General features: G+C 38.7%; 1 protein-coding gene across 1 annotated transcript in view; it reads right to left on the reverse strand.

The window, feature by feature from the left end:
• Positions 1-27,296, reverse strand: part of mv (lysosomal-trafficking regulator mauve) — a 546,555-nt gene that overhangs the window by 136,478 nt on the left and 382,781 nt on the right. The window contains exons 31-32 of the mRNA XM_068229176.1: positions 17,659-17,885; positions 1,577-1,729 (exon numbers count right to left, since the gene is read on the reverse strand). Coding sequence (XP_068085277.1) covers positions 1,577-1,729; positions 17,659-17,885 — 380 coding nt within the window. The remainder of the gene's footprint in view (positions 1-1,576; positions 1,730-17,658; positions 17,886-27,296) is intronic.

The raw sequence follows: 27,296 nt of genomic DNA on the forward strand, positions 1-27,296 counted from the left end.
TTTCTATATCCTGAACCTGCTTACTGTCTACTGCTCGAAACTTCTTACTAATCATATCCATGTACTTCTGTCTAATTTCTTCGTCCTGGAGATTTTCTACCCTTATATGTTTGCAGACAGATTTCACTTTCTCTACCCTAGGCATAGAGATACTTAGTTCACTACAGATCAGATAGTGGTCTGCATCATCGAAAAATCCACGAAAAACTCTTATATTCCTAACAGATTTCCTGAATTCAAAGTCTGTTAAGATATATAGTCTATTATGGATCTGGTACCCCTAGCCTTCCGTGTGTAGTGGTGAATAGCCTTATGCTTGAAGAATGTATTCGTAAGAGCTAAACCCATACTAGCACAGAAGTCCAGCAAACGCTTCCCATTCCCATTAGCTTCCATATCTTCCCCACATTTACCAATCACCCTTTCGTATCCTTCAGTTCTATTACCAACTCTCGCATTGAAATCACCCATTAGCACTATTCTATCCTTGCTGTTGACCCTGACGACGATGTCACTCAATGCTTCATAAAACTTGTCAACTTCATCCTCATCTGCACTCACACATGGTGAATACAAGTACACAATTCTAGTCTTAATTCCTATAACTGACAAATCTACCCACATCATTCGCTCATTTACATGTCTAACAGAAACTATGTTGCGTGCAATGGTATTCCTGATAAAAAGCCCTTCCCTTTCTAACACCCGTCAAGTACACTTTATTATCTCCTATCTCTTCCTCGTTATCTCCCCTTACCCGAATATCACTTACTCCTAGCACATCCAGATGCACCTTCTTTGCTGACTCAGCCAGTTCTACCTTCTTTCTTCCATAAGCTCCATTAATATTGATAGCTCCCCATCGAATTCCATTTCGTTTACCAAGTTGTTTCCAAGGAGTCCCTCGCCTGTCAAATGGGAGTGGGACTCCATTACTCCCATAAGTCCGAGGCTTGCTTAAAATGTTCTGAGCTTGGTAAATTCATGAAGCAGGATGCTACCCTACTTGCACATAGTCCAAGTGAGGATCTCTCCTCTAACGGGTTATGGACCACCGGTGAATTGTATAGTCCTAGCCGCCTGAGCACAAGGAGGGCCATGACTCAGAATATGTCCGAGATGCCCACTCCCATTCCATAGCAACTGGTATCCCGACTCTCAGGACCACTTACTAGGCCACTCAGCCATTGCCCATGGTTCACGAACTAGGACGTGACTACATTAACCCACAAATATGAACCATACATAAAAAATATTTCTGAAATATTTTTATGTAAATAAATAGTACCGACTGGCTGATTAACTGTTAATTTTATTTAATCAAAGCATGCACATTCATAACACTACAGAGAGCAGAATTTAAATCACATTTTTTTCTTTTAACTTGTAACTTGATCTTGCAGACCATAGATTCTCATTTTCATGTTGATTTGTGAAACGAAATTCATCTGATGAACACAAACACTTACTAGGGCAAACATGAAAGACCTCTATTTTTTCAAGATTGTGTCTTGTTAAGATGTCTGCATGTGCAAAACAAGATATAGTCAGTAATGTTTGTAGTAAGAAAACTCACCTTGGATGTTTGAAAAGCAACAAGATAAGTCTTGCCATTAAGGAGGAAGATCTCTAGAGCTCGATCTTGTAGCTGAAACCTGCGATTGTGGATTTCCTTCACGTTTTCGAAGTGCCAAGCTGTTGAAGACACATCCAAGCTGCCTGCAGTAACCTATCAAGAAAAATATGCAAAACATCTTTACAAATATTTTCTTTATTTGTATTACTTTCAATAACAGGTAGTAGAAAATGCACATGTGTACCAAAACAAATAGCATGCAACAAAAAAAGCATAGTTGACATTCCCAGAAGTCATGTAATGTTGTTCAGTGCTGCAATCATTGGTTTCTTACAATCTAAATAGTATTTGATGGTCAAATTAGCTAAATTAGAACAAAGTCTAGAACACACACATTTCTAAAATCACTGCCCCTTCTTTTCTTTTCCAACCATTCCGTGTGATTTGTGTGGATATATGTTTCATGCCAAGATTGGGCTACTAAGTCACATCAAATATATTAACAAAGCATTGTGAGTGTGAAAATGTAAACTTCTTCAGAACATGTTTACTCGGATATGAGTTGCAGTTGATGATGATTATATATATTTAAGGACCATATTTAGTGAATGGCAAAATAAACAGTTTCACACGGAGGTAAAATTCTAGAATCTCGTACAAAATGTTCAATCAAATGAGATGTGTGTATCTGTAGAAAGTTTGAATTGGCTGTGGGGTGATTTTGAGTCAATGTTCTTTATGATGCGGACAGCAACCACAATTTTGTATGAGCCAAGCGTCACATTAAGTTTAAGAAGAATATGAAATCAATCCAACAGAAGTGGAACACCCAGAGTTTGAAGAACACTGATATACAACAGATATACAAAAAGAAAACTAATCAGGTAGCAGAATCTCTTCACAGCAGTGTAAAATGGGAAGAAATAAAGAATGGAATAACTGGGGCTACTGAACAAGTGCTGGGAAAGAGACAGTTTGAGCTGAGGAAGCCATGGATGACTCATGAAATCATGAACCTTATTGATGAAAGAAACAAAAATAGGAAAGTAGAGAATACAAAAAGGTACAAAGAAATCAGATCACAAAGAAAGTTATGAAGTGAAAAGCTGGTTGAAGGAGACAAGTGAAATTATAGAAGAGGACATGATCAGAGGCAAAGTGGAAAAGGCATATTCCAATATCTCAGACCTACTTATCCTGTTTAACTTTGAAGAAGTCTGTGATCGCTGGAAAGAATACAATGAAGACTTATACGATGGAAATGATGTAAGGAATACTACCACCTACAATCAAGAAAAGCACGAGATAGAATACTGCAGAAACACCTTCTGTGTTAATGCAGCACTACATAACCTCCGGGAAAAGAAAACACACTGTCCAGACAACATTCCAGGCTGAACTTCTAAAGTATTCAGGTGATATGGAACATCATCTTTTTCAACTGGTGTCAGATTGCTATAAAAAAGGCATAGTTCCTCCCGACTTAATTACAAGCAGAACGGTTGCACTACCGAAAAAGAGAAATGCTGCAGACTAATCAGATTATCCTCTTGTCCCATGGTTCAAAAACCTTGCTCAACATCAAGAATATACAGTAATTAATCGAAAGTTAGAACACTTTATCAATAAGGAGCAGTTAGTATTTCGGTAAGGAAGAAGTGCCAGGCAAGTGATTCCAGCATTAAAATTCTATAGAAAACTTGAGAACAGGAAAGAATAAGTTGGAAGGATAGATGCCTCTTACTAAATTTATAGAGAATGCAGAACACTGATTTTGAAATCAATGGAATGAAGCAAAATGCAAAATAAGAAGAGGAGTAAGACCAGGCTGTCCATTCTCTCTTTAAAAAGAAGCCATCACAGTCATGAAAGAGAAAACAGCTGGGACCAAAATTAATAGTAAACAAATACTTAAGTAAAACTCTTTCAAGATTAAAATTATTGTGTCCACCTATTCAATACAAATATATTTGTTAGTGATTCAATTCTACATGAATTATAAACACCAGTTAGGGACATGTTTCGCCTTAGTTATGGGCATCTTCAGCCTAATACTAATCTTAAGGTCAAGAATTAAAACTATAAACATTGGAACTTAAACTTAACTTAATACTAAATACAATGGTCTTATGCTTTTTACATAGTTTACAATATGTACATTAACTTTACCAGAATTTATGAACAATGAATTAATTTATTTTATAATGACTAGACATCCAAATTGTAGATTGGATTGATCACAGCGTGAATTGGGGTTTCTCCAATTGTATTAACTAGAGATTGATCACAGCATGAGTTGGGGTTTCTTCAACTGTTATAGTCGCCTAAGTCGTAAGAATTGTTACAAAACCGGAACCTTGGTTAAAGTCAATCATGTTAGGGTTTGAATCTGTTTAAATATTCCTTTAGAAAGAAGCATGGTTATGTTTTAAGGTTGAAGCATGAATGTTGGAAACATATTGTTGATATCATTCATTAGTGCTCATCGGATAAAAATTTGGAATATTAAGTCATTCTTGTTGATTAACTTTCCCATTGGTGCATTGTTCAACCTTGTAAACAAATACATTCCATAAGATTCGTTGATGACATTGCCACACTGGCAGAAACAGACAAAGATACACAGAGAATACTCAACATACTAAGAAAAACTTAAGGAAAAATGAATGCAAAGAAAAGAAACAGCACAACATTATGCAATTCCAGTATAATAAACACTGAAACTGGCACGTGTGAAACAATTTTCTACCTTGGAACCCTAATTACGAATGAAAACGAGAGTCCACCAGAAGTCACGGGAGAGCAATGGCAAAAAGAGCCTTCAAAGACAAAGAGCATCTGTTGGCCAACAAACATAAAAGCATTCAAACTCAGAAGATCTTAATATGGAGCATGCTTCTGTATGGTTGTGGAAGCTGGACATTATGAGAACAGGAAAAGAAAAGGTTAGAGGGAGTTGAAATGTGGATCTGGAGGGAGAGTGCAGAGGATGAGTCGGACTGAAGTGAAGAGCAATACCAAAACAGAGTCTGGGTCACTGAAATTGAAACAAGGAAATACAACTTACAGGCCATATTCTGTGGCATCAATGAAGTAAGAACACCTGAGGAAGAATCTGCTTCTGAGAACGAAATGCAAAACCTATGTTTCGTTGAGAAGACTGGCTCAAGATAGCTTAGCTGCAGCGACAAGGTTTAAATTTTAGAATATGAAGATGATGGGTGAATCTGTACCATAAACCAGCTTTATTGGTGGAGTCAGGTAGGGCAAACAGAGGAAGATAGGTTACCTGGGAGAATAATGGATTTGGCCACAGAGGGTAGGAGAAGTAGGAGACCAAGGCAACAATGGGTACTATGATTCAGTGATAAAACATGTGGAAGAATACAGTCACAGAGCTAACTAAAAATAGACGATTGTGGAGGCACCTGGGTAGTTCCCATGGGCTTGTAGACTGAATGCTGAAAGACATAAGAATCTACAATGAATGTATGTTGAGCTGATACCCCCACCAGTATCCCGGTAAAAGGGACAATGGAGAAGTAACACGGGAAACATGAGGAAATGAGAACACTAAATAATATGAGGGCCGGCAATTGCGACAGGGAAAGGCCACAACATATAAGCCTCGAACTGGAGATCAGTCCCTTGATAATAGTAATGATACCAAAGCACTAACGCTACTATGAATCAAATGGAAATTAGCACACAAATCCCAAGGTTATTGAAAAAGTAAATTAAGGAGAGAAAATTAATCAACGAAACATGTGAAGAAGGATATTGAAAGGAAAATGTTAAAAAGAAATACAGTAGAAGTCTGCTATAGCGAGTACGGCATATAACGAGAACCCCGTTATAACGATAACTTTTGTCCGTCCCTTCGAAATTCCTATATTAAACTGTGTATTATCCTTCGGTTACAGCGAGAACCCTATCACTGACGCATCCGTTATTACGAGCGATTATGCGCGCTCGATTCTTTCCGTTGCCGATATTTATGCACCCAGTCATTATACTGCATGCGATCGATCATCTTCGGTACCGTATCTTTTTCTCGCTATGCCCACCAGCGAGTTCTGTCGTCAACATTCGAAGGCAATGTCGGAATTGATTAGTAATACCCGCCGACTACTCTTCCGCAAGGAAAATGAAAGAGAACATGTTTTCATAATAAAGGCTGAAATAAAAGATCTTTTAATTTTAATGGTATACCGTATACTGAAATTAAGTAAGAAAGTGATACACCTCAAGATATGGCAGGGTACTATCACTGATTTCAGAGGATAGTTTATATTTTCTCGCGTCTAGTTAAATTTCGGAAAGCTATTCCCATGTCAAGTTTTAGCGAGGAGGTTATCATTTCTCTACATGCGTTTCAAATAGGTTTCCATGATGCATATACGGTTAGGTTAGGTGATGCCGTTTGAAAAAGAAAACTGAAATGTTTGCCACAGAAGCCCATGGAATGATACCATATTTCTTCGAATACAAGACGACGTTTTTTCCTCAGAATCTCGTGTGAAAAATCAAGGGTCGTTTTGCATTCGCGGCCTGATAGTAATGAACACCACTGGCAACTACCGCAGTAACCCCCGCGCGGACGCACACACAAAACTCGTTGACAATAAACGACCGCCTCTTTATCATAGGCCTACATCGCTAGCCACGGCGACCGGTCGTACAGTGCCTATGTGTAACGTCACTGGATCTCGGAAAATGGTGAAGATAGAATGACATTCTATTATCCTCTACAAAAACGTTTCTCAAATCTGCAGAATGGCATCAAAACATGTGAGCCTTCAAATTCTTAGAAAGGCCACGGCTATCAGTGGCAGAGTTATAACGCAATCGTTGTACCTGACACTTAGTAAAATTTTTTATAAACAGCAGGAATATTTTCGTGATGGATCGTCATATAGTAAAGATATGTGGAACAGGTATTGCCGGAAAATTTTCCAATTTTTTCCCAAAACGCCTACACGGTCGATGTTCATTTACTTATATTTTTTCTCCCAGTTAATTATACCTTTCATTAGACGACCCATCAGAACGGAATAAAAAACATGCATCAAAACGGACAAGGGGACCGAGCAAATTAGTTATAAACCTCCATGGTTGGAAGCCACGAGATGCGCACACCATAAGTCAAGTATCGCAGAAGAAAAAGAAAAAGGAAACGGGGAAAGAGAAATAAAATAACGGCTATAGGAATAAAAAATAAGTCAAATACAGGCCTGGTCAGGTATGAGCATAAATGAAAGGGCAATACAGAGACATCACATGAATTAATAAGGGCAAAATATACATACTGTAAAATGGTGCGGCTTTCTGCTTCGTCCAGTCCATACACATAACCCTCACGCACGCACAACCAACCACCCCCCAAAAAAAAAAAAAAAACATGTGGCTTGAGGCCATCGGTCTGTCCAAAGGGTAATTTCACCTTACAACGGTTTCCCCACCAAGCCGGGCCACAAAATCAGACTGCCTCGATATAAGGGACGCAGTATTCCGTAGGAACGAGAAGCATCGAACACAAGGTTCATGCGATAGGTAAACTATGACACACAAGGTGTACAAGGTCACAATTCATACAGATCCAATTTTACAGGTTCTGACACGAATGGCCAACACTCGTGTAATAAAAGGATAAATGTAGAGAGGCACATAAATACGAAGCACTGGGACCGCGCGCGCACACACACACACACACACACACACACACACACACACACACACACACACACACACACACACACACACACACACACACACACACACACACACACACACACACACACACACACACACACACACACACACACACACACACACACACACACACACACACACACACACACACACACACACACACACACACACACACACACACACACACACACACACACACACACACACACACAAGGACAGAACAGTATGAACCAAAGGATAAAGCATAAATGCACGTACCTGAGAGATATAAAAGAACAATAAAATGGTCAGATAGGGACAATCATGGTTTAAATTTGCTAAAAACCTTCCGATAGGTCAGAAAAGCGGCCTCGTTTAGTATGAAGTCCATCTTGTTGTTTCTCCTCGCGAACCCATTAGAAAAAAAAAAGGAGTAACCATGATTACTTCATTTCGATAGAAAGCGAGGCCTGGAAATTAAAGATGGCGTAGCACTGCCATCTAACGACAAAACTCAGAAATATTGAGCTTTGTAGAGTGACTGAATTATTAAGTAAAAGACAGATATACAGGTTCGAGCATGAACCAGAACACGAGTAATGAATAAGGTGCCATGAAAAATGGCGCAATGTATCAGTGTTTTCCCTAGACCCTGCAGTTTTTACAGGCTGCCTGGCTAACATAACCTAGGTAACTGCTAGTTACATCATATTCATACATATCTGAATCACTGGGTGCTCCAAATTAAAATGTACATACTGTAAAACTGTTTATTTACATGATAAAACATTATTACCAGCATGCCATTGGTTGTTGCATCATACACAACCATTAACCTGGCTCAAGGGAGAGGGTCATCTTCCCTATCCTTCACTTGAGTAATTCTTGTCTGGCGCATCCACATTGCGGGGGTGGGTATTCTCCACATCAGTAGGCCGGTGTGAAGGAGAGCTAAGTTCAGGCAGGGACCCAGTCTCATGGGGTATAACGTGGAACCCATGCCCAGGGTTACGGCTGAAGACCTTAACAGCATCTTAGGCAGAGAAGGAGACCTTTGGAATGGCGAAGATGGTGGATGAGGCAACCCATCCTCTCTGGGGAAAATTAGAAGAGGAAACCACTGTCTTATGGAGAAGAGGGATCTTCAAAGGCTAAGGGAGTAAGCCCCGAAAGAAAATCCTGTTAGGCTTAGCAGGTCAGCAGATGAGTAAATTTGTACTTGCTTTCAACTACAATACAAACCTCGGATGGAAGTTTAAAAATGGAAATGGAATTGAGAAGTCTCTGACTACAGCTGCACAGTATGATGGTAATCCTGATGTTTGTGCACGTGTCAGATCAGAGAACAAAACCCTATTTGGAACAATAAATATTTTAACAATGAATGGGAAGGGAAATGAATTAATTGACCTTATGGAGAGACGAAAATTCAACATCCTGGGATTAAGTGAAGTAAAATGGAAAGGGAAAGGAATGAAGAAACTAAGAAAGGGGTACACCTTGTACTGGATGGGTAACAGTAAAGAGAAAAGAAATGGAGTGGGATTTGTAATGAATCAGAATGTCGAACCAATAGCTGAAGTTGAGTATGTAAATGAAAGGATTATAATAATGCACATACATGTAAAAAAGGACCTACTGAAGATAATACAGGTGTAGGATGTAGCGTGGAAGAAAAGAAGTTCCTCAATGAACTGGAAACACATATTGTTGGAGATGGGATCATGATAATGGGAGATTTGAATGCTCATGTGGGAACTGATAGAATGGAATATGAGAATGTTCTGGGTCCACATGGGTATGGCGATAGAAATGAAGATGGAGAGAAACTGTTGGACTTTTGTATCAGAAATAACCAAATAATAAACAACGCGTGGTTTATGAAGAGAAATAGCCACAAGATCAGCCAATATAGTTGGGATGGACAATATGGAACATTCATCGATTTTATAATAATAGACCGAGAATGGGGAAGATACGTCATGAATACGAAGATCCCTAGGGAAAGTATAGAAGGTGATCATAGATTATTGACTGTGGAATTAAAACAAGTAAAATTCCCTAAAATTGTATTGAAGAAGAAACCAAAGATCAGGATTTGGGAATTGGAGGAGGAGAATAAAAGAATGGAATTCCAAGATAGTATAAAAAGGAAGTTGCCTAACACGGAAATACGAAGTGGAGAAGAAGAGTGGGCCAATTTAAGACAGACATTTGTGGAAGCAGCAACAGGTATGCAGGAAAATAAAAGCAAAGGTTAAGGGAAAGGAGACACGGTGGTACAGACAAAACAAAAACAGAAATAAAAGAAAGGAACAAGGTGAAGAAAGAAATGGATAAGGAAAGGCAAACAAATGTATCAGATGGGTGAGAATAAGATAGAAAGGTTACATGTGGAATACAAAAGATTGAAACTACAAGTAAAGAGGAGTATCAAGGAAGAAAAGGAGAAATGTTGGGGAGAGTTTACCAACAAAATTGAGCAAGATAGTCAAGGAAACCAGAAACTATTATACAGAGTAATAAAATCGAAAAGAAATAAGAAAAAATTAAGGCATTAGGGAGGGAAGATGGATCCAAAGGGTCTTCAGAAGGTGATGGCAAAGTATTTTGAAAAACTTTATAATGAGGATGACTGCTCGGAGGAAGAATGGTTGGAACTTGAAAGAGCAGTGAAAGCAATGACCAAACGTAAAGCAACTGGAAAAGACGAATTCAATGCTGATATGATTAAGGCAGCAGGAAGCATTGGACTACAGTGACTATACAGAGCCCTCAATGCCATACAGAAGGATGAAAGGATACCTGAAGACAGGCAACAAGGAAGCATTGTACCACCGTTCAAAAAAGGAAATAGGAAGAAATGTGAAAATTATAGACGTATAACTCTATTATCACATGGGCTAAAAATAATGGAGAAAGTCACAGACAAAAGACTGAGGGATATAATAAAAACACAGTTAGAGGAAGAACAATATGGCTTTAGACCAAATAGATCAACAATAGACTTGATATTTACAATGCGAATGACAATGGAAAAACATGTAGAAAGGAACAAGGAAATCATCTTCGTATTTTTGGATTTGGAAAAAGCTTATGATACAGTTAGGAGAAAACATGTATGGGAATGCCTATTGCAAAGAAATGTACCAAAATCATTAATTAACAAGATCAAAATTTGTATCATGAGAGTAAAACGTGTACAAGTGGGGAGTGGTGACTCTGAAACATTTCATACAAAAAATGGTCTCAAGCAATGAAGTGTTCTTTCGCCATTATTGTTTATTATATTGATGGATTAAATCATAAAATGTGTAAAACAGAGTATCAGTAGTGATGAAGTGAATGCTTTGGTATTTGCAGATGATGTGATGATTTGGGGAAAGGGAGAAAAGGAAGTACAAAGGAGACTGGATATTTGGGATGAAAATCTGAAGGAGTTTGGAATGATAATTAGTAAAAAGAAACCTGTAGTCATGCACTGTGGAAAAGAGAAAAAGAGAAACCAAGTGAACATTATCGGAGAACGGTTAGAGAATGTAGAACAGTTTACATGTCTGGGTAGCATTATTAATGGAAGTAATGAAATCAATCCTGAAATTAATAACAGACTAAGTAAAGGTACTACATTTTATCAGCAAGTCAGAGAGCTTTTATGGGGTGACAAAGTACCCAGGAGAACGAAATTAACATTATATAAACAGTATTTCATACCAATTGTAACATACGGACTAGAACCACTGGTAACTGATAAGAGAGAAGATAGTAAGATCCAAGCAGTAGAAATGAAATTTTTAACAACATTGGTTAAAAAGACAAGAAGAGATAAAATTCAAAATATTAAAATCAGAGATGAGCTAAATATAGAACCGTTAGTACAGAACATACAGAAATCAAGACAGATGGTTCGGACATGTAAAAAGAATGGGAAAGGAATGAGTAACAAGAAGGGATTGGAAAGAGAAGTTAAGGGAGAGAGACCAGTTGGAAGACCGAGAAGAAGGTGGATGGATCAGATTCGGAAGGACATTAGAGAATCTGGATTGGATGTAGCGGAAGTAATGGAGCAGTAAAAGTGGAAGGAAAGAAATGAGTGGGGGAGGCTTGTTAACCACACCCGGGCGACTGGAGTGGTTAACTTTTTAGCTTGACTGTCACGTAGTGTAGTGCTCAAGCAGTGTCTGGATTAAAGTGGAATCACATGCGAGCATTCGATTCTGCATGACATCACAAACCCGTATGACACTTCACAGCAACCGAGTGGTAAGCCCCGGTGTTACATGATTATGAACGAGTAGGAGTCGAACCAGGCTGTCAGCAGCCCTGAACATGGTTTTCCGTGGTTTCCCATTTTTACACCAGGCAAATGCTGGGGCTGTACCTTACGTAATGCCACGACCACTTCCTTCGCACTCCTAGCCCCTTCCTATCCCATCATTGCCATAAGACCAATCTGTGTCGGTGTGATATAAAGCAACTTGTAAAAAAAGAAAAAATGAGCAGTAGAACACTAGAATTTGAAATACTCTGTTATGTCTTGTTCGTGACAATAACACTAAAATAGTTATATTTTGCAGTTAATGTTTGCCTGTCTGATCTTATTGTTAATACACTGAGGGGAATAAATTGAAATTTTAGCATATTCATTTTTTACTGCCATTCAGCTGATAAAAATTTCTGAGGAGAAGAAAGAGAGAGAGAGAGAGAGAGAGAGAGAGAGTGTGTGTGTGCGCGCGCGCGCGCGCGCGCGAACCTTTAAACTAGCCTCTGAAATTCTTCATATATTCTTGAAACTGATACTTGAGTTATTGGTTTTCTGATCTGCTTCTTGCTGCAGGAATTTGTCAATTCTGATCTATTGCAGACTAAAATATATTTAATTATTATTTAGGTATTATGTAGGTACCTGGAGAGTAATATAATCTTTGTCCTGTGTGCACCAAATATCAGCCTGGATTCATTATACTGCTATAACAAAGAATTTACAAACCTTAAAAGGCTTTGTTGTTGAAATAATCTATTGTTAGCTAAAGTACAAACTAATTCCCCTGCTTTCTTGATGTCTTTGTTGGTTCAAACTGTTTTCCGAAAGTTACTTCTCTTTAGTGCTGCTCCAATTTTTGCAGGATAGAGATTTTCTGGAGAAAGGAAAAAAGAGAGAGAGGAGCACAGTCAGTTGGTCAAACCAGCAGATTGCTTCAAAATGAGGGATTTCTGAATTGGTGTTCACCCTGCACAGGCACTCACAAAGTTCAAGCATGTAGTGGATGTCCTAAAAGAACATCTGCTGCTGAAGATAAACACACTGTGATCTTAAGCAAACGTAACAGAAACTTTAAGCTGAAATCAACACAACTAGAGAACAACCAGTGTCACTGTTAACTGAGAAATATAGTTTATATGATGTTGGGTTGTGTGGACAGGTATCTGTCAAAAAGCTTCTTTTAACATGCAAGCATTAATCTCAGAGGCATCAGTAGACCAGACAATACAAGGATTGGATCACTGACCAATGGAAACGTGTGCTATGGACTGATGAGTCAAAACTTGAGACCGTTGGTATGTCTACAGTCATCCAGGAGAAAAAATGTTAAAAGATCACTTTACACCAACTGTGAAGCATGGGAATGGTACCAGCATGACTTGGAGTTGTATAGGTAACAATAAAGCAGGGGACTTGGTGAGACTGGAAGGTATCTTGAAGAACGACCAGTACTATTGCATTCTACTGAGCAATGCGATACTATCTGGAACTCAACTTACTGGAAAAGGGTTTGTTCAGCTGCAGGAAAACAATCCACAATAATGTCAAAACTGTGCAAGAAGTATGTAAAAAACAAAGAATCAGCAGGAATTCTACAAGTAATGATTTGACCTCTTCAGTAGATCGATTCACCACCCATCAAGTTGTCGTGGGATGAAATTGACTGCAAGGAAAAACAATCTTCTGTCAACAGTTGTAAAGATCTCTGGAAATGCCACTTGCAAGCATAGGGAACTCATAACCACATAGGTGCTGGAAAACTAACTAGAAGAATGCCATACAAATGAACACAGTTTGAGCAGTGTAGCTGTAAAATACATTGTCTTTTATTATCTGAAGCATAAATTGCTTTATATTTTGTCAGTTTGTGTCTAATGGCTGTCTATGTTTGTACTTTGCTATGTCATTTAAAATACCACTAATCTGCTGCGTATGTATGTATGAACAACATGCAGCAAAACAAACAGTAATGATATTTTACAAATATGCTCTGAACATGAGATATGTCATTATAGCATGTAATGTGTCAACGGTGACATTTAATAATAATAACAATAACAATAATAATAATAATAATAATAATAATAATAATAATAATAATAATAATAATGAATGAATGATTCATCCGTCCCGGGCTCACGCCCACCAGCTAACATCAACCACGAACTTAGCATGATGGAAACACAAGTGACAGAGCAACTACCTCAGGCCTGCACTGCTAAGATTAAAGGCGAACCTGGTCATTCGGATTCTGGGGGACCAGGACATCATGCAGGGAAGAGTCGGAGCTTCCTAAAACTTCTGAAACCCAAGAGAATGCAGTTCATTGGCACACTCAACGTACAGACTCTGGCTAAAACAGGCAAACTCAAGATTGTGACTGATACCTGTGACAAGTTTAGAATTCTTATTCTTGCAGTTCAAGAAACGCGATTTCGTGATTACGATCACTTTGATTCAGGTGGATATCGAATATATAAGGGGAGGCCTGCAACGAAACTCGCAAATAGTAATTTACATATTTTGGGCACTGCATTCCAAGTACATAACAGCATACAGAACTCGGTGATAAATTTTACATCACCTTCGGAACGTCTCTCTCTACTCACGGTTAAATGTGCTAACAAAGACAACACACTGGTTAATGCACACGCTCCGGTGAACAGTGAAACTGACAAAAACAAAATTGAGAAGTTCTGGTTGCAACTTGAACGAGCACTTGCTAAGATACCTCAGCATCACGTTAAAATTCTCCTTGGGGACTTTAATGCACAAATCAGCAGGGAACGAGAATACAGAAGCATCATTGGGTGCTTTTCAGCACACAAGAATACTAATTCCAATGGACATCGCCTAATCAACATATGTAGAATGGCTAACCTCCAAATAATGTCCACACACTTTAAGAAACCTCCGTGGAAAATGACCACTTGGAAATCACCAATCAACTACATAGGTGAATACCAGATTGATCACGTAGCCATCACAAGAAAATACTCTCCAGAAATCATGAATGTGAGAGTTCGCAAGGGTTGCGTAGAGTCCGACCACCATCTTTCACAAATCAGAGTCCGCTTCAGACCTAACCGGAAAAGTTATCAGAAACCTAAAATACCACGCATTGATCCAGAATACTTAAAAGATCACGCACAGGAATTCATGGAATCAATGCAGACTAACACAGAAACATGGGACACCCTTCTTGCAACCATTCAAGACTCAGCGAAGAAACTTGGCCAACCTCCACGTAAACGTAAACACAGGTGGTGGACTGCCGATTGCGATAGAGCTCTGGAATCCCGCATGCAAGCCTGGAAGAATTGGCATAGTCACCAAACACCAGAAAATTGGAGTAACTTCATAGAAATACAGAAGCGAACAGCCAAAACTATTAGACGAGTTAAACGTACCTACCACCCAAATAGATTGTCGGAAATCGATTACGATTTCAAAAGGAACAACACTCGAAATTTCTATAGAACTTTTAGAGAAGAACGGACTAACTACAAACCCCCTAGTATTTGTTTTCGTCGCATCGATGGAACACTTGAGCCGAATACAAAAGCCAACTGTGACATCTTAAAGCAGTACTTTGAGGCATTACATAACTGTGAACCTCCTGCCGAAAAACTGCAATTCAGCATATCAACCCCAAACCATGACTCACTTCCACCAACACATGATGAGATACAGAATATTGTATTAAATCTGAAAAACAACAAAGCACCAGGGGAAGATGGTGTAACTGCCGAGATGCTCAGGATCGGAGGTGAGGTCATTATTGACCGATTACAAGCCATCATTGCGGATATATGGGAGAGCGAAATCATTCCTGCAGAGTGGACAGCTGCTTTGATTCATCCTCTACACAAAAAGGGTGACAAGACAGATCCGAACAATTACCGAGGTATCTCTCTCCTCTCAATTGCTTACAAAGTATTCTCTCGTGCTCTCCGTACCAGATTAGAACAACAGATAGAATGGAAGATTGGAGAATACCAGGCGGGCTTCAGACCTCACCGATCGTGTGCAGAACAGATCTGGAACCTCAAGATGATTCTCCAACATCGCCAATCAATTCGAACAGTGGTCACTTTTGTTGACTTTAAAAAAGCTTACGACTCGACTGACCGTGCCACCCTATTAGATGTACTTCATGAATATGGTTTTGACAACAAAATAACAAAGTTAATCCAACAGACTTTAACTAACACAACTTCTAAAGTGAAATTCATGGGCGAAATCTCCGAATCATTTGAGATAAGAACAGGCGTGAGGCAGGGTGATGGATTATCTCCACTGCTGTTTAATCTTGTACTAGATAAGATCGTTAGAACATGGGAGAAAGAAGTACACGAGATAAATATGGGGACGAGAGATAAGCGAATCAATATTAAGTGTCTTGCCTTTGCTGACGACCTAGCAATAATCACCCGCACTCCCGAGGAAGCCAGAAGCGCTCTTGAGAATCTGCATGAGATTGCTATTAAGACTGGCCTCCAAATATCATATGAGAAAACACAATACATGGACTCCAAGAACACCAGTGTGGAATCACTTGGGACCAAATATGGCAATATCACACGAGTTAAACATTTCAAGTACTTAGGTGAAATTATCGGAAGCACTGGTAACGACAGGATAGCCAACAAAACCCGTGCCGAAAAATTACGTAAAGCCTACACAGTCACCTGGAATATCTACAATAAGAAATCCCTTTCCATCCAAGCCAAGCTGCGTCACTACCATACAGTAGTTCTTCCTGAAGCACTCTACGCGATTGAAACATCAACACTGACCATCAATATCAATGACATCGAGAAAATGGAACGGCAAATACTTAGGAAAATATTTGGACCAAAGTTCCAAGATGGAATATGGATGCGAAAAAGCTCAGAAGAACTCTACTCGCTGACCGAAAGATTCACTTCAATCGCCCGGAAAAGACGTATGCAATTCTACGGACTTCTAGCACGAATGAACGACTCGCGACTGACGAAGAAAATCTTCCTCATTATCAGCGGAACCCGACAAAATAAAGTACGGTGGCTTGCTGATGCCCAAAAAGATCTCGCAGAAGTCGGCGTTGACCCACTGACAACTACACGGGCTACATTTAGACACGAAATTAACTTGCACAGCTTTGCAGCCAGACAATGTACAAGAAACTTGAAACTCCAGGAGGCATGGACTCAAGAAAGACGACAGACTCACAGTGCGAGGATGAAGAAGTTTTGGGAGGGTAAGAGAAAGAAGAAGAAGAATGCTAACTAATGGTTCTATGTGCTCCTTAGAGGGCCTAACGCATATAATAATAATAATAATAATAATAATAATAATAATAATAATAATAATAATAATAAAAATAATAATGTTATTTGCTTTATGTCCCACAAACTACTTTTACGGTTTTTGGAGACGCCGAGGTGCCAGAATTTAGTCCCGCAGGAGTTCTTTTATGTGCCAGTAAATCTAACAACACGAGGCTGACACATTTGAGCACCTTCAAATACCACCGGACTGAGCCAAGATCGAATCTGCCAAGCTGGGGACAGAGGCCAGCGCCTCAACCGTCTGAGCCACTCAGCCTGGCACAGCGACATTAATCTAACAGCGTTGGTACAGCATGTGTTCAAAATGTGCACCCTCACATCTCACGCCTTGTTCATAATGCTCCTGTTGATAATCACAAGTTGCCGCAAGGATACACAAAATGACTGTATCTTCTCTTGTAATTTGGGAAAATTCCCAGGTGGGTCATCTGGACGTGAGATCTGGGGAGTAGGAATTCACGCAATCTCTGAAGTCGTTGCAGATGGGTATGTGAACCCCTTGCTGTGTGGGCTGTAGATCTATCTAGCTGCACCCGTTGCTGTCCGAGCGTCAGGTTTCTGGTGATATTCAGTACTGTTTGCTGTTTGTTCGTATACTGTATGTATGCATATATGTAATACACAATCACTCTCTCTTAGGATACAAACAACGCTGTGCAATGTAGATCTTGCCCTAAACTGTTCTTTAAGGAAGGAAACATATAGTTCCAGTTTCATATAATGTTTCACACCACAATATCCTTGACATTTACAGCAATACATTTCTAACAACTGTGAAAGTCAAAATGCCTTACCTCAGACAGATCTGTTCCCAGTACACTATCATCTGCCACAAAATACAGACAGCTCTCACCGATGAGCAGCTCGCCAGGTACTTCGTTAGCAGGAGTTATGACTCTAGCAGTGCACATGTGCTGGATCTTCTCATTGGTGTGGAGTCGCTCGATCAGTACCGTCGACACAGATGACTGATTATCCTTCTCAAATAAGAAGGATAGAGGATCTGCACTTGTCACTGCATCTGTTAACATGAATTCCCAAACAATCATAGTAAGAGTGAAAATGGCAAATTAAAATAAGGCAGGATTTGATATACAATAAAACTCTGTTTTGATACTTTCCAAAGGAATGCAGAAAAATGGTGTAAATTGAGGAAAGTGGATTTTACTCACCTACAAATACCTGAAATTACCTGGAATTAATGACAGCTCTCCTGAAGGCAAACTGTTATGCAGAGATGTTTTAATGTTTTTTAAAAAGATTTGCTTTACGTCACACCGACACACATAGGGATAGAAAAGGGTAACAAATGAGAATGAAGTGACCGTTTTTCTTGTTTTTCTCTCTCTCTCTTTCTCTCTCTCTATATATAAGACTTGATTTCTCCAAAATGTTTAAGAGTATGAACGATACAAATAACTTTCTGTGCACCGATCAAAGACGATCTCACAAGATGCGTCTGGAAGTTTGCACAACAGAGAGACAGCAAGCAATAATAGTGAGGCGAGAGTGTGATGCATTTGTTACTGCAGTGAAGTACAGCACACACAGTATTAATTTGTTTCTGAAACCAATCCAGCGGTAGTCAACTGCAGCACCCCTATTCCACCCATGAGTAACACCCCCACCCCCACCACTCTCTCTCCTTAATATTCTTGTATATCGCAAGATATGAAATGCTGCATGCATAAATAAAAACTGCACTATGACCATAGGAAAATTCCTGAGATTTTAAAATTGAAGAGTGTTTAAAAGAATGGTGTAAATGGTGAAATAACCAACCAGCCAACCCCATGGCACGATAGCCCTTGAAGGGGCTTGGCCTACCAAGCGACTGCAGCTCAGCGCGAAGGTCTGCACGACGAATCCTCTCGGCCGTTAATCTTGGACTTCTAGACCAGGGCTGCTATCTCATTGTGAGATAGTTTCTCAATTCTAATCACGCAGGCTAAGTGGACCTCAAACCAGCCCTCAGATCCAGGTACAATTCCTGACCTGGCCAGGAATCGAACCCGGGGCCTCTGGGTAAGAGGCAGGCATGCTACCCCTATACCACGGGGCCGGCGGTTAAATGGCAGGGAAAGTAAATTCCGGGAATGTAAAAGAGAGGTTTTATAGTACTTTTACAATTAGGAAAATAAGTGAACTATCCCGTACTAACAAGTAATGAACTTCATAATTGTTCTATATTGACTAACAAATTATTACACAATTTTCTTATAGAAAATATATTGAATCCACTTTCTCCAAAATATGTACATTTTGGTCAACTGAAAAAACTTTCTTTCTTGTTTCTGCATACTTGATTCCTCAGATATAACTTTGTACACTATATTGTACTGTTTTTAAATCAGTCTATTCAGACGTTTGTGGCTGTGAAGTCTTCAATCCCCAGCATGTTTACCATTTTGAGAGCATTATGAACACTGTGTGCAGTAACAAATGAAAAGGTGGAAAATTACTAGTTGAGCTATGCTAGTAAGTATAATAAATGTTGGAAATTGTAGCAAAAGTACTGTCCTTTATAATATTATTTCATTACTTATAAAAGGAAGAAAAAAATACTCATTGTAATACATACAGGCAATAGGTGAAGGTTTTCCTGTTGTTGTTTTTTTTAGTGGTTTTACATATGCAGGCAATTCAGATTTGCCAGCACAGTTGTTCATTTAGCACCATCCAGGAAGCAAGTATAGCTACAACTGCTACAATGAAAACATATAGAGTCCACTTGGAAAATCAACCAAAGTACAGCAAGGAAAGAAGCAGCAACACATTTTTGTTTTAATACTGGTCAGGACTGTCTTATGGCAATCTTCATAGATTCAAAATTTTTAACAGCAGTTTCTGCACAATAAGTTGTTGTTCTTTGAGTCATCAGTCCATAGACTGGTTTAGTACACCTCTCCATGTCACTCTATCTTGTGCTAACCTTTTCATTTCTACATAACTGTAACCGGCTTCTAGTTCAATACGTAACTTGTAACTGGCTAAATAAAAATAATAATAATAATAATAATAATAATAATAATAATAATAATAATAATAATAATAATAATAATAATAATAATAATAATAATAATAGTTCTGAAGCCAGTAGTTCTATATGCAGCCAAAACCCTGTCTCTAAATGCCAACAAAGGACTCCTTGAAGAACTGGAGAAAAAAGAGCGCAAAATTGTGAGAGGAATCTTGGGATGAAAGTATAGAAATGGAATCCATCAAAAGAGATCCAACGAAGAAGTCTACAGCAAAATAGAGAAATACTCACACAATCTGAAAAAGGCGGGCACAATTTTACGGTCATCTGAAAAGAATGGACGGAAGAAAGTTAACTAAAGAGATCTTTCACTTCTTTTGATTCAAATCCCAAAACCACAATTCCCTGGTTTAGAAATACCAAAGAAGACCTGCAAATGCTACATATCTCAGCAGAAGATGCCCTTAACAGAGGTCCCTTGGACAGAGGAGAGTAAGCAGGCCCACTCACAAAGAATGAGGGAAATTTGGGCTCTAAAGAAGGTCAAGTTTAGTGCCAAATGCAACAAGACTTAACGTGGTCCTTGATGGCCCCAGTGAATTATATATTATTATTATTATTATTATTATTATTATGTTAATCTTGGATTTCTAGACCAGGGCTGCTATCTCATTGTGAGACAGTTTCTCAATTCTAATCATGCAGGCTGAGTGGACCTCAAACCAGCCCTCAGAACCAGGTAAAATTCCTGACCTGGCCAGTATATAATAATAATAATAATAATAATAATAATAATAATAATAATAATAATAATAATAATAATAATAATAATAATGCTTATATCACATGGACTTGGGGCAGTTGTAAGACAAAACAAAACACCAGCTGAAACTGCGCTGAGAAGGAAACAAATGAACATCAGATTGGACAATGTGACGACTATAATAATAACGGATGTGGAACGGGTGTGGAACACCTTACCAGGGCCATGGGGATACGTGGGTTGCGGATTTTAAGAAAAATAAACGGTGATCCCTTGATCTATGATATTATTTACCCAACATAACAGTTACACCAAAATAAAATTTGAATAAATTTCATCAATACAAAATCAAGTTACAATATCTGAAAACAAAATCAGATGCAATGTGCTATGGGCTATTCCTTTAAATCCAAGTGGCTAAGGTAAAGATATACACTAACATAACGCCAACTTCCAAAACACGATTAAGGGTAATAAGGAAACACATGATATAAGAAATACAATATTAAGTGAAAGTTAACGACGTTTTCAGTCAATCGTGCCACATAATTGAAACAAGGGGGAAATCAGAAAAACTTAAACTTGATGCAGAGGCCAGTTCAACTTACTCCCACACCGCAGCGGGGCAGAGGAAAAACCAGCGTGCAACAAGAGACATAAAGTTACTGGAGGCCACCCTGGAGGGAAATACAATGAATCATTTAATTCTACAGTTTACCAACTTAAAGAAAGGGGAATGCCTCCAAAATCAAACAGGCAGGCCCAGCTGAAAAGCTAAGGCATTTTAATAATTGAGTGGTGAGTCTGGGCGTGTAGGGGTAAACTCCTATGTGAAAAGAAAAAAAAAATGTTGAGTTAAATTAAGGTGGAAAAGAAACTAGTAGCGCTTACCCTAAGGCAGCCCATCATGGACGGAACGATCGCCGAAGTACGTCTGACTCGCTGGACAGGTTAGAAGCAAAAGACGACGAAAGTTTTTCTCACTGTTTTTTTTTTTTTTTTTGCTAGGGGCTTTACGTCGCACCAACACAGATAGGTCTTATGGCGACGATGGGATAGGAAAGGCCTAGGAGTCGGAAGGAAGCGGCCGTGGCCTTAATTAAGTACAGCCCCAGCATTTGCCTGGTGTGAAAATGGGAAACCATGGAAAAGCATCTTCAGGGCTGCCGATAGTGGGATTCGAACCTACTATCTCCCGGATGCAAGCTCACAGCCGTGCGCCTCTACGTGCACGGCCAACTCGCCCGGTCTCTCACTGTCTCAAGGAGGGCGAAGCTGGCCCCGGTAAGATCATCAGGTAACCAATCAGAGCACAGAAGCTCACCTCCCACCACTCAGACTCACCAATCAAAATTGATGTTTTCTTCTCAAACGCAAATACTTATCAATAATCTTCATCAAACTCTTAAAGACGTAGTACGTCTTTCTAGAATCGATGTTTATGTTTCACAACATTAAAGACGTAGAGTGTTTTTCTAGAATAGACATTTCACAACATTACGAAAGATCACTCAACATAAATGAAAACAACTCTTTACAATTTTCAATGTTACAAAATATCACCCAACGATAATGAAAAACACAACATTACAAATATTCAATAATAATAATAATAATAATAATAATAATAATAATAATAATAATAATAATAATAATAATTTCATTTTCTTTCTCTACAAAACCTGTGTCAATAACTACTACATCCTATATCTGCTCTAATCTGCTTATCATATTCGTACCCTGGTCTAACCCTACCGTTCTTACCACCTACACTTTCCTCAAGAACTAACTGTACAAGACCTGGGTGTCTTAAGATGTGCTATCATGCTATCCCTTCTTCTAGTCAAATTTAGCCAAACTGATCTTCTCTCACCAACTCAATTCAGTATCTCTTCATTCGTTATTTTATCTACCCATCTCTCCTTGAGCATTCTTCTGTAACACCACATTTCAAAAGCTTCTATCTTCTTTCTTTCTGAGCTAGTTATCATCCATATTTCACTTCCATACAATGCCACGCTCCAGACAAAAGTCTTCAAAAACATCTTTCTAATTCTTATATTAACGTTCAAGGTGAACAAATTTTTTTTCTTAAGAAAAGGCTTCCTTGCTTATGCTAGTCTGCATTTTATGTCCTCCTTACTTCTGCCATCATTAGTTATTTTACTACCCAAGTGATATTGTCATCTACTTCCTTTAAGACTTCATTTCCTAATCTAATGTTTCCTGCATCACCTGCCTTTGTTCGACTGCACTCCATTACTTTTGTTTTGGACTCATTTATTTTCATCTTGTATTCCTTCCCCAAGACTCTGTCCATACCATTCAGCAATTTCTCCATAACTTTTGCAGAATCAGATAAAATAACATCATCAGCATATCTCAGGGTTTTGATTTCCTCTCCTGAACTCTGATACCCTTTCCAGATTCCTCTGATTTCCTTTATTGCCTGTTCTATGTAAACAATGAAACGGAGAGGGGACAAACTGCCGCCTTGCCTCATTCCTTCCTGGAATACTGCTTCTTTTTCAAAGCTCTCAATTCTTATCACTGCAGACTGATTTTTGTATAGATTGTAGTTAATTCTCCTTTCTCGGTATCTGATCCTGATCACCTTCAGAATCTCAAACAGCTTGGTCCAATCAACATTACTGAATGCTTTTTCTACATCTATGAACGCCATGTACATGAGTTTGTCTTTCTAAATTCGGTCCTCTAAGATAAGTAAAATAAGTGAAAAACATAATTCTACAATAGATAAGGATTATCTCCTGATATGCCAAAAAGACACCAGATCTGTCAGCAGCTCAACAACCTGCCGAGCTGTATTGATATCATAGGATATAAACCTCATGGTTTTGATCCGTATTGAATTGTGATCACAATAATAATTGAAGGGCTGAGAACCATAGTGGGCCAAATCCACCAACCGTCGAAATTGAGTTAATACCATCTAGCAGTTCATTTCTGACTCAGGTATTATCTCTTCCACTGGGCTATCTCCACGTCTTTCCATTCATGTGCTACAGGGTTACAAAATATCAACCAAATTGAACTGGCTGCTGGAGGTAGTGCCATAGTGGGCCAAGTCCTTACGACCAACACTTCGCTTTCTCTGAGTCACGCGATACACGTAATATCATGACAGACATCGGCCATGAGGAGAATATAAAGTGATACAAATTCGGAGAAAAGAAAGGGCGTTTACTTTTATAAGAGGACGTTTTAGGTTTATAATGTAGGAATACAAAACTGTGAGAATTATAAAGGGTACATGTACATGTGAGATAAAGATACAGCACAAAGGGATACAACAGAAGTATGTTCATGTATTCTGTATTACCTGAAGAACATCAGCACAAAAGCAAATCATTTAACAGCCCATTCAGACACTTGTGGTGGCCAGAATAGGAATCAGTATATTGCAGCTTTGTGGGCCACATTAGTTCATTATTCCCAATTTTTAATTATTAATCCTAAGTTCCTACAATCTAACCATTCATATTTGCCTAATGACAGAGATTTCTAGTGCCACTGAAACTTCAAAATTTAAGGAAAAATCACTGTTTACAGCAGAAGATAATCTGACCTTAGTTGAGGAATGTAGGCAAAATAAGCCCTTTAGTGTGGGAAAAAAAAAAAAAAAAAAAAAATGGAACAGAAAGATTTTGTGAACATTAGGGAGCTCTCAAAAAGTTTGTGATTCGTAAGGAAACAGTAGATGGGGATAAGGTTCAGTGGCTCAAAATTAGGTGGCTTCGCTTCCAGTCTGATGAACCTCTTACGATTAAGTTCAGGTACACTCTCAGTGATATGGAAGAATGGAAAATCCTCGATATTTCACCTTCTTACAAGTGCAGGCCATTTGTAAAGGTAACAACTTCAGTACTTTCACCATGGGAACTGAGTCCTGCTTAAAGAGCACCCATTAAGCTGGAAAAAGCTAAATATGATGATTTAATTCCCATGTTTCCAATCATTCCACTATTTAATCATAACTTTTTTCAGTATTTGCAATATTGTGATGTAGCTACGTCAAAATGAAGTACCTTACAGTGCCATGTGGAGTTGGTCCACTGGCGTATTGCTCAAATTCATACTTTCCGTTTAGAGCCATAGTGGACCAAATACATTCCAGTGAAAAAATGATGGTATTCATTTACTTTTTATTTGTATTCAAATGCCAGATAATCTTTGTACTGTAGAAGTCCGTTATAGCGAGAATTCATAACAGTGAAAAATTTACTCGCTATAAAAGATTGTTGTTTTATTCAATTTTGTATAAAAGTCGGAAAACCCTTCATGCACTTTAAAATCGGTATGAAACGGCAATCAGTTTGTTATTTTTTGTAATCCAATACTACGTGAAAGTATTAATTTCATTCTGAAAAAGTATAGTACCATATTTCTCCGAATCCAAGATGAACCCCACTTTTTCCTTCAAGAAATTTAAATCAGGCTCAAAAAGAAGTTTGTAAAATCAAATGAATGCCTTGTTGTACAGTAGGTCTACGCATTTTTAGATGCCGAACATTGACTTTCAACACGCCGTATTTTTGTTTTTTGGCGGCTGCACAATTATTCTTTATTTCCGTGGGTTTAAGGACCATTAACTTAACATTGGCATCATAATACCGAAGAGAACTCAGTGAAAATTTTCCGGCAATACCTATTCCATGCATCTCTACTATACAACGATCTATCAGGAAATTATTTTTGCTGTTTATAAAACTGTTACTTTTACGCAGCGTCAGATATAACACCGCTACACACACGTCTCGCTTGTTGGGTTCGGCCAAATTCAGCGGCTAGCGATGTATAGGCCTAATCGCGAACGTTGAAAGTCAACGAACGAGTTTATTGCACCATGGTATGGCCATACCGCCCTTATGTTTTTCGTGCACATACCTCACAATTTCATCTTCGACATCTTTAAAGCGTCCTTGTTGCGGACCACTGAATGCATTTTTTGTACAGTACGCATTTTTTTAGCTCTTTGTCTTCACTCTAACGCCAAATATTGGCTTTAGTTAGGCCTATGCCGTATTTTCTTGCGGCTGCACAATTATTCTACATTTCCGAGTGTTTAATAAACATTAACTTAAAATTGGAATCATAATATCGACTAGAACCCACTGAAAATTTGCCGGCAATACCTTTTCCACGTATCTTTACAATAAGACTATCCATCACGAAAATATTCCTGCTATCTATAAACCTTAATTTTACTAAGCATCAAGTACAATAGACGCGTTATGACTCTGCCACCGAATAGCCATGGCTTTTCTAAGAATTCGAAAGGTTGCATGTTTTGAAACCATTCTGCGGATTTGAGAAACACACAGGCACTGTACAACCGGTTGTCGCGGCTAGCAATGTGTAGTAAAGAGACGGTCGTTTATTGTCAACGAGTTCTGTGCGCGTGTGAAAAGAAGCAGTGTGGTAACTGCGGTAGTGCCAGTGGTATCCATTAACTTACTGTTAGGCCGCGAATGCAACAACCCTTGAGTTTTCGCATGAGATTCTGAGAAAAAAAAAAAGTCTTGGATTTGGAGAAATACGGTATCACTCCAGAGATTTCTGTGGCAAACATCTCAGCTTTCTTCGCGTCACCTAACTTAACCATATATGTAGCCTATCATGAAAACATATTTGAAACGCATGTAGAGAAATAACCTCCTCGCGAAAAATTTACATGTAAATAGCCGTAACTAGACGCAAGAAGATATGAAATATCCTCTGAAATCAGTGATGTACTCTGCTACATCTTGAGGTGTATCATATTCTTAATTTTCGTATATAACATTAAAATTAAGATATCGTTTATTCAGTCTTCATTTTTAACGAGTTAACAACTGCTACCGGCCACGTTATTTATGCATTTATTACGAAAACATGTTATCCTCTTTCATTTCGAATTTTCTTTAGAGAAGAGCAGTCGATGGGTATTACAAATCAACTCCAACATCGCCTTTGAATGTCAACGAGAGAGCTCGCAAATGCACAAAGTGAGAAAACTACACCGTACCGAAGATGAACGATCACATTTTGTTGCAAACATTTCAGTTTTCTTATTCAAACAGCGTCACGTATCCTAACTTAACCATATTATACGTATGATGAAAACACACTTCAAGCACCAGTAGAGAAATTATACCTTTCTCGCTATAAATTTTCATATTAGCCTTTCCGTAATTTAACCAGACGCGACAAAATATAAACTAACCACTGAAATTAATTAAGCACTCTGCCATATCTCGAGGTGTATCCCATTCTTACTTAATTGCAGTATTTAGCCTCAAAATTAAGGGGTCGTTTAGTCAGCCTTAATTTTTAACGAGTTATAACTGTTATTGGACACGTTATTTACGCATTTATTACGAAAATATGTTCTCTTTCATTTAAAGTTTTCTTTACGGAACAGCTGTCGACGGATATTACTAATCGACTCCGACATCGCCTTCGAATGTCAACGAGAGAAATCGCTAGTGCACATAACGCGGAAACGATGCCGAAGGTAATCGCTCACAAGCAATATCATTGCTGGGGGTGCATAAATATCGGTAACAGAAAAAATCGCGCATGCTTAATCGCTCGTAATAACGGATGCGCCAGTGATAGGGTTCTCGCTGTAACCGAAGGATGATACAGAGTTTAATATAGGAATTTTGAAGGGACAGAAAAAAGTC

The sequence above is a fragment of the Anabrus simplex genome, chromosome 9 (assembly GCF_040414725.1).
Source record: "Anabrus simplex isolate iqAnaSimp1 chromosome 9, ASM4041472v1, whole genome shotgun sequence".
Classification (NCBI taxonomy): domain Eukaryota; kingdom Metazoa; phylum Arthropoda; class Insecta; order Orthoptera; family Tettigoniidae; genus Anabrus; species Anabrus simplex.